We start from the raw sequence: 9,006 nt of genomic DNA on the forward strand, positions 1-9,006 counted from the left end.
CTCCCTGCCGCCCTCGTGGTGCTGCCTCTGGCGCCTGCTCTCCCTGCCCCAGTGGCGCCTCACTTGGCTGCCAGTCTGGCCCTGTCCCACCCCCGCTCAAGGACCCTCCGTGGCTCCCTGCTGCCCGTGACCGACATCCAGGTCCCAAGTCCCTCCCCAGCATGACCTGGTGTCCAGTGACACACAGCCGTCATCCGGTTACCCCAGGCCCTTTCCCACCTCGGCACCTTTGCTCAGGCTGGTCCCTTGGCCTCCTGGGCACCAGCTCCCGCTTCGGGACCTGCCCTGGGATCTCTTCCTCCCTGAAGCCGCCTTCCTGTCTCCCCACCAAGCTCTCTCTGCTGAACCTTCTGTTCCCTTATGGCGTGAGGTTTCCATGACTCTCCCGAGCACTTCTGCAGGGCCTGGAGCCTGGCCCTGGTTAGCATGTGTTGAAGAATGGATGAATGAGTGGATAGAATGGATGGAAGAATGGATGAATGGATAGATGAGCAAATGGGAGAATGAATGAAATGAGCGCCCGGATGAGTGGATGAATGAGTGAATTGGTGAATGGATAGATGAGCAAATGGGAGAATGAATGAAATGAGCGCCCGGATGAGTGGATGAATGAGTGAATTGGTGAATGGATAGATGAGCAAATGGGAGAATGAATGAAATGAGCGCCCGGATGAGTGGATGAATGAGTGAATGAGTGTACGAGTGAATGGATGAATGAGTGAGTGAGTGAATGGATGCGTGAGGAGTAGACGCCAGCTGCTGCTTTGTCGTGTCCTCACTGGGCACAGAGCTTCCGTTGCTGGCGGGGCTGGAAGTGAAGGTGCTTTGCTTGCTCCCAAGGCCCTGTGCAAGCCCACCCTCCTGCTCTCCTTCCAGATCCCCTGGCCTCCCCTGACGGAGGCTCCGGCCAGGACGCCGCTCTGAAAGCCAACCTCAAGATGAAGCGTGGTGGCCCCCCACCCGACGGCTCCCTGGCTGCCCTGCTTGGCCCCGACCCTGGGCAGAGGAGCGCTGGCCGGGCCAGCGGCGGGAAGTAAGAGGCCAGCGCTCCAGGACAAGCCCCGACTCCGCCAGAGACCCAGCCCCGGGGCCTGTGCAGCCACTGGCACCTGAGGACTCCCCGAGTGGGACCGGGCTCCAGGCCTGGACGATCGTCAGGAACACTGGCTCCTGGGGGCTGGGGGCCTTGGGGACAGATGGCAGCTCCAGGGGCAGGGGCCCGAGGCCAGAGCCCTGCCCTGGTCCCTTCCCTCCTCACCTGCACTCCCTGCTGGAGACGGGGTCTGGTGGGCCGGGCGGGCTGTGAGAATAGTCGTCATACTCATCATTTACTGGGTCCCTGCGTCGTTCGGGCCTGTCTGAGGAGCTTCCCTACATTGTCTCATTTAACCCTTAGGAGGTAGGCTTGTTATCCCGACTTTACACGGGGGACAGAGGCTTGGAGAGGATGACTCACCTGCCCAAGGTCCCCAGACCAGGGATGGCTGGGGCAGGGTTTGAACCCATGTTCTCTCTACCCTGCCAGCTTCCCCTCTTCACGGGGAAACTCAGGGCGGGTGTCGGGCCGGGCGGCTCCTGAGGTTCCAGCTGGGAAGGAGGGCAGGGCCCTGCCCAGCACGAGACAGCGGGGGCCCTGGGCCTCCTCCCTCGACTCCCCTGCCTGGGCTCGGGGTCTGCTCCACGGGTTGGGGAGCAGCTTGGCCTGTAGCTACTCTCGGAGGCCAGGGAGACCCTGAATAAACCCGAAACAGTCACGAGGACTTGGAGACCGTGAGAGAGGAGCGTTGGGGTGCAAGGACCCTCAAACTGAATTGGCATTGCCCACCGCCGCATCCCAATCTCTCTGACCCCGTTGAGCTGGGAGGAGGGAGGATTTAATGCAAATGTGCACCCTCCAGGGGCCATCCCTGCAGCCCCGCCCTCTCCCAGGCTCTCTGGGAAGCCACAGGGTTGGCCACTTCTGCGTTACACGGCAAGTCCTATGTCCCAAGGAGGAAGAGGGATTGCTGCCTGATTCCCAGGCCCTGCTGGAGAGAGATGCTCCCACCCTCGGCGCTGTGGTCCCAGCCAGGCTCCGCAGCAGACACCCAGGTCCCCGGTGCCCCAGAGCAGCTCTCAAGGCCACAGCGCTCGAGGCCTCTCCGGCACCGGGTCCCCTGTGCCCTGGGCTGGCCCTCGTGCTCCTCTCGCTGTCTCAGCGACGGCCGCAAACTCAGACATTCACAGGTGCTGGCGCCGCCCCAGGTGCATCTCCCCTTGTGGCAGGAGCGACTCGTCCCCACTGCCCTTGTTGCACCGGGGAGGCTGTGGCCTGGTCCCTCCAGGCCCTGGTAACCTCTCCCTGCCCTTGAGGCCTCGACTGCCCCCGTTGAGGCAGGGCTGGCCGTGTGGGAGCCAAGACGTGGCTTCCTGCAGGCCTGTCTTCACGGAGGGGCGGTCAGAGGTGGCGGGAAACCTGTAACCCTCCGACAATAAAGGTGCTCTCCCCGCTGTGCTCTGGTGTCCTGTGGCGGCGGCTTCTGGGGAGGCTGGCTGTGCCGGGTCAGCTTCGGCCGGGCCCAGCCCCAGGGGTGTCCGACGGGAGCCCCCGGGAGCCAAAGGGACCACAAGGCCCTGAGGCAGGGAGGCCTGGCTCTGCCCCCCGGGAGCCCCACGGGGGGTTGGGAGAGCGAGGGGAGCCCCTCAGAGGCTCCCCACCCTCTACCCAGCAGCGCTGCATCTGGGCTGGGCCTGGGCCCAGCTTTGCTAGATGGAGAGTGAAGTGGGGAGGGCTCGGGGCTCTGGGCGGAGGGACCCCTACCCACCATGCTCCTGCCCCGGGCCTGGGGTCCTGGACATTTTCGTCCACTTGGGGGCCCAGCGTCTCGGACCTTCCCCTGAGCCCTCAGCCGAGGTGGGGGACTGGCTGAATGCCACCCGGGGCCTCCTGCAGGCCGTGTCCAGCCGGAGCTCACCCTTGCTGGGACCACCCCACCGCACATGAGGGGACCCAGGGGAGCCCTGCTCTGATGGCAGCCCCCTTCCCATTGCAAGACCCTGTGTTCCCAGCCGGAAGCTTCGGGCTTGGTGCCCCCTGCCCCCGGCCCCACACTGTCTCCCTAGAATATCCTCGCCCGCCCCGAGCTGGCACCCCGCAGGCTCGCTCACAGCAGGGCTGGGTCTGGCTGACTTCCATCCTCCCAGCCCACCTCCCTCGCCCACGCCCCCGCCGAGGGCCTGGCCCAGATGAGACGTCAGTTTCTTAATAAAGGAATGCCTTCCCCCAGATGGGGACACCCACCCCATTACCCAGCAAGAGCACCTATGACGGCTGCTGCCGAGCCCGGCCGCGGTGACCCGCCGGTGCTGCAGGAGGCCGTCCCCGGGAGGCCCACATCTAGTGACAGTGCAGCCCTCTCTGCCCAGAGCACCCCCCCTTTGTGGGGTGAAGCCTCATTCATGGAGCAGTGCACCTCCTGGGGCTACGCGAGGACTGATGCCATCTGACAAGCTAAGCCCCCCCACCCCTTAGTGAAGCAGGACACGAGGCATCTCGTTCTCGCTGAGCCAGCGGCAGACGGGGGGCCCTAAGAGAGATTGTCCTGCCTTACCCAGGACCCCAAATCTGCTGCCCCAGCGGCCCCCAGCCTGAATGTCTCAAGGACAGACCCCACAGGCGTCAGCATCCTTAGATCAGGGGCTGCTGCTTGGAGGTGGGGAGGTGTAGACTGAGCACAGGCGGGCAGAGTGGGTGCCCACGTGCACACACAAAGGCCCTCAGTGCAAACAGAAGCACGTGGGCGGCGTGGGATGGGTCAAAGGGCAAGGGCCTGGCTCTGCCCGGGCCGTCACGGGCCAGTGCAGAACTCTGCAAGGTCACAACCTGAAATCAACCTGGCCTTCCTGGTCCTTCTAAAGGATGTTTGTCACAGTAGGAGTGTAGAGCATCTTTTCTTTAACAGTTGATTAGCTGAACGTATAAGTTTTAAATATTCAGACGTACGATGCCTCCCTTTGTACCCTGGCCCTGGACCCTGCACTTTCCGGGGCAGGCCTGGGTTGGGGGCTGGCAGAGTCTGGAGTGACCCTGCCCCCAGGACTGGATGTCCAGGTGCTCCCAGGCCCATCTCAGAGCCACTGGGAGCAGAAGGGGTTCAGGAGGGAACCAACGTCCAAGGGGGGGGCTCGTGCCAGCAGGGTGGACAGGCCAAGCCTGCGGGGTGTCAGATGGGGCCAGGGCACCAGGATTCGTGGACCTGGAGAGGTCAGGGGAGCTGTGCCCTGCACAGCCTCCCAGCGAGTGGTTCTAGAAGGAAGAGTGGAGTTCACGTCCACCAAGAGACCAAGGGACAGCACTGCCGGGCTGGGCAAGTGAGAGCAAAGGGCAGAGGTAGATGACAGCAGACAGAATTCCCGCAGGAGACTGAAGTAGATGCCAGGGGCCAGGTCTTGGAGGACCCTAAACACTGGAGGGGGAGAAGCTGACCCGGAGGGGATGGGCTGCCGTGGCCGGTTTTCACTGTCCGTCTGGCCTCTCCTCTCCGTCTGGATGGTAGATCGATCTTTCTGGAATGCGAGCCTGGCCGCATCCCCCCTTGATCATGAACCTGCAGTGGCTCCCTTGTTTCTGGCCCCCAGCCTGGGCTCTGCAACCTGGTACCACCATCCGGGCCTCTAGCCTCCTGGCTGCCGGCTGCAGAAGAGACCCACCACCTGGTCTCGTCTCTGTGCAGTCTGGGTGCTGGTGCCCCGCAAGGCCAGCACTTGGTGCTTGCAGGACGTGGGAGAGCAGGGGGTGCCTGGGGCGTCCGGCACTTACAACCCCATCGGGAGCACAGCTCTTGGCTTTGGGCAAAGGCCTCAGACGCATCACCTCCTCTGACCCCTGCAGCCTGACAGCTGGGCTGTGTCCCTCTGGTCCTTGGTGCTGTCGTGACCATGAGCGTCTTTGTGCTGATGTGTGGAAACCCTAACCTGTTCAGCCTGCAGGTCCCAAGATGGATTCAGATGGTGGGCTGCGTTGCTCAGAGCGCCCCTAGGATCCATGACTGGGCTTCCAGGGCCAGGCACCCTCCTCTGCCTGAAACTGCCCCTCTCCCTGCAGCTCCTGGGGACGGGGTCCATGAGGGTCAGCCCAGTGCAGGGGATGGGCATCTCTGAGCTCCTAACTCCAGCCCCGCCTGCAGGGTCCACCCAGGGGGTTAAGGAGGGAGAATTGGCTCAGGCCGACCCCCTGGCCTCGCCTCCCCTCACTCCCTTCCCTGTCTCCTCCCCCAAGCCTGCTCTATTCCTCCAGCCAGCCTCAGGGCACACCCAGCCTCCCTCCAGGCAATGCCTCCTGCACACACTTCTCTCCTGTGCCCCAGTGTCCGGATCAAACCACGACAGGGACTGAGAGCTCTTTACTAACACCTTCCCTTCCAGACCCACCTCCCCCAGAATCCTGAGCAGCCCTAGTCTGCAGGACCCTCTTCTCCTCACCCTCCTGCGTAGCTGAGCCCAGGGAAGCAAGGATCTGAAGGGCACAGGCTCAGGCAGGGCCCCGGCTCGGGCCCCCCTTTCCGTGGGCGGGTCCCCAGGGTCTCCTGGGCAGGGCAGGTGTGGGACCTGGTTGCAGCTCCTGAACTCATACCCAGGGACCCCCGCCAGACCCCTTAGTCAGCCACCAGCCAAAGCAGAAATTCAGGATCCCCTTGGTCAGATGGTGACTCTGGCAAGTGCCCGGATGTGGTGGCCACAGTGAGCGTGGAGGGGACTCGGGCTGGGCTGATCTTCAGTAGCTCCCACTGGGGCAGCGAAACCTGTAGTTAAAATATCGAAACACCCTTGTGCTGACGGACCCAGCTCCTCACGTGCCCCCCACCATCCCGACCCCTCCCGTAGCCTCCCCAGAATCTAGGACCCCGCTCCAGTGCTAGGAAGAGGACCTGTTCTGATGGGTGGGATCCTGTGCCATACGGATCATAAAATATTTTTAGCATCTCTCCCGACGCGGCAATGAGAAGCTGATGGCAAGAGCCGGGGCTGAGGGGGTACGCTTTGCCACTGCTCGGGGCACATCCTGACCTCAGGCAGAAATTCACAGCTGACGTGCTGCCTTGGGATGGGGAGCCGGATGGAGGTGCTGGATGGTCATGGTCAAAAGCTGAGAAGTGGGCCAGAAGCCCTGGTGAGCCCAGGCTGGGGTTCCTCTCGGGCACTCCAATAAGACCCCACGTTTCCTGCTGCACCGCCTTGGGATTGGAACTCAAGAGAACATGGTGACCTGTTTCCTGGGACCAGGAGGGAATCAGGGTGAGGCTGGAAATTAATCAGACACTCGCCTGACCCCCAGGGGTTCAGAGGTCACCTGTATCTCTTTTCCCAGAATGCACTGGGTGAGGTTGGCCCCCTCCAGGCTGGGGGGAAGGGCACTTGGGGGCACATTCTTCTCGTCTTGCACTTGGCATGTCCCAAAGACACACAGCAGGTGATTCTCCTGCTGGATGGGCAGGAACTACCTAACTCTGGCCCTGGGCCCCAGCCAGAGGTGGTCCAGGTGCTACTGGGGTCCCCCAGCACAAGCCCTCACCTCCCTGGATCAACAAGACACCCTCACAGCTCCACCCCCCACCCCACGTCCCTCACTCGGCTGTGATCTTCTTGTGGGCAGGGTCACACGTGCATCCCCAGTGCCCAGCTCTGGTCACTGCAGTGAGTCACAGGACATTCACAAAGGAGAGGGACTCCTTCCCAGACCCCAGAGGCAGTGACTGAGGTGGTGGGTAGGGGGCCAGGTGGGCATCCAAGATGGTCCTAGGTCAGAACAGAAGCCTCCTCCCCACTGGCAATCCCACACCTGCAATCCCAACTATCTCGAGGTTTCTGGAACGCCTCTCTGCCAGACCTGTTTTATGGACTATAAAAAAAAGAAAATTTCATGAGATTTGCAATTACGTGAATTCCAGGGAGATTTATTTCCAATGTTATTAATAAATTCTAACGCCACCTATAACTTTCAATTACCAGTTAATTAACATGCAGTTGGTGCATTGTAAAAGGCAAATTAAATACTTTCTCAGGCGGGGGCTGGTGAATCTAATGAGCCAGTGTGTCCCGAAGGAGACGGCTGGGCTCACACGTCCCGGTCTCCCCCTCCCCCATGTTGATGGGTGTGTGACACATTGATGGGCAAGTGATAATCCGGCCTCAGTGTCCCCATCTTAAAAGGGGATCACAGAACCTGCCTCCGGAACTCTCATGGTATCTGGGGTCGAAGCTGGTTTTTATTCACATAAATACAACTTGAACCTAGAGTCTGTCATACAGAGTGAAGTAAGTCAGAAAGAGAAAGACAAATACCGTATGCTAACACATATATATGCAATTTAAGAAAAAAAATGTCATGAAGAAACTAGGGGTAAGACAGGAATAAAGACACAGACCTACTAGAGAATGGACTTGAGGATATGGTGGGGGGGGGAAGGGTAAGCTGTGACAAAGCGAGAGAGTGGCATGGACATATATACACTACCAAATGTAAAACAGATAGCTAGTGGGAAGCAGCCGCATAGCAGAGCGAGATCAGCTCTGTGCTTTGTGACCACCTAGAGAGGTGGGATATGGAGGGTGGGATGGAGGGAGACACAAGAGGGAAGAGATATGGGAACATATGTATATGTATAACTGATTCACTTTGTTATAAGGAGAAACTAACACACCATTGTAAAGCAATTATACTCCAATAAAGAATTTTTAAAAAATCAAGTGATAATTAGAATCAAGTCTGGCTCTTTGCTCCCACAGGCTGAGCGACCCGACCAGTTTCCCGGGGCTGCGTTAACAGGTTGCCAGAAACGTATCCTCCACGGTTCTGGAGGCTGGAATCTGAAATCAACGTGTCTGCGGGGCTGTGCGTCCTCCGACGTCTCCAGGGGAGAATCCATTTTTGCCTTTACCAGCTTCTAGTGGCCCCAGGCGTCCCTTTGGCTCCTGACTCCATCAGTCCAACCTCTGTCCCTGTCTTCACGGCCTTGTCTCCTATGTCTGTCTTGTCGTCTATGTGTCTCTCATAAGGACGCTGGTCACTGGGTAATCCAGGATGATCTCTTCATCTCAATATCCTTGACTTAATCCCATCCACAGAGACTCTCTTTCAAAATAGTGTCATGCTCAGAGGTTCCGCAATTGGGACTTGGACATACACTTGGGGGCCGTTCTTCAGTCTATGACAGTGACCTTGGGCAAGTCACTTAACCTCTTGGCGCTTCCGTTTTCCTTGTCCAACAAAGGGCTTCTTCACTGAACTAGTAAGAGCAGCTGCTGCCGCGGGTCAGGCGCCACGCCGAGCCCGTCATGTGCGTTGACTCATTCAGTCCCCACGCCAGCCCCAGGATTTGTCATCTTCATTTGTTGCAGGTGATCAAATCCAGGCACCAGGAGGTTAAGTGACTTGCCCCAGGTACCAAGTCGTGGAGCGAGGATTTGAACCCAGGTCACCTCACCCTGCAGCCTACACCCCCCTTTTTGTAATTGAGCTTTTTAAAATCAAGCAATAATTCACATGCCATTCAACTCCCCCATTCCAAGCGTACAATTCAGGGGGTTTTAGTATATTCAGAGCTGTGCAACCATCGCCACAGTTGACTTGAGAACATGTGCGTCCGTATCATTTAGTGATACCCCGCAGTCCTCCTGCCCCCCCACCCCTAGGCAACCACTGATCTACTTTCTGTCTCTATGGAGTTACCTGCTCTGGACATTTCATAGACATGGAATCAGACACTTTTGTGTTTCACGTAGTATGATGATTTCAAGGCTCATCCATGTTGTGGCTGTATCAGGGCTTCATTTCTCTTTGTGGCAAAACAAGAACCTATATGCTTAACTGCTACAATGACCTGTAAGGTCCCTGGCCGCTCTGAAAGCCCCTCTGTAGGACTGACACATTCCAGAAATCTCAGCCAAACCCTGAGGTTTGATCTGCGAAGATTCTGTAGGACTTGGGGGCCAGAATCTCTCACCCTCTCTGCCCGCGGCACTGTCCTC

General features: G+C 59.0%; 1 protein-coding gene across 2 annotated transcripts in view; it reads left to right on the forward strand.

The window, feature by feature from the left end:
* COL26A1 (collagen type XXVI alpha 1 chain) overlaps window positions 1-1,037 on the forward strand; it is a gene marked incomplete at both ends in the record, with an annotated part of 174,186 nt that extends 173,149 nt beyond the window's left edge. For both annotated transcript variants that reach the window (XM_082671259.1, XM_082671260.1), the window contains one exon: window positions 877-1,037. In XM_082671259.1, the coding sequence (XP_082527385.1) occupies window positions 877-1,037 (161 nt within the window). The remainder of the gene's footprint in view (window positions 1-876) is intronic.
* Window positions 1,038-9,006: the final 7,969 nt, after the last annotated feature.

The sequence above is a fragment of the Grampus griseus genome, assembly GCF_964374135.1.
Source record: "Grampus griseus genome assembly, chromosome: 14".
Lineage (NCBI taxonomy): Eukaryota > Metazoa > Chordata > Mammalia > Artiodactyla > Delphinidae > Grampus > Grampus griseus.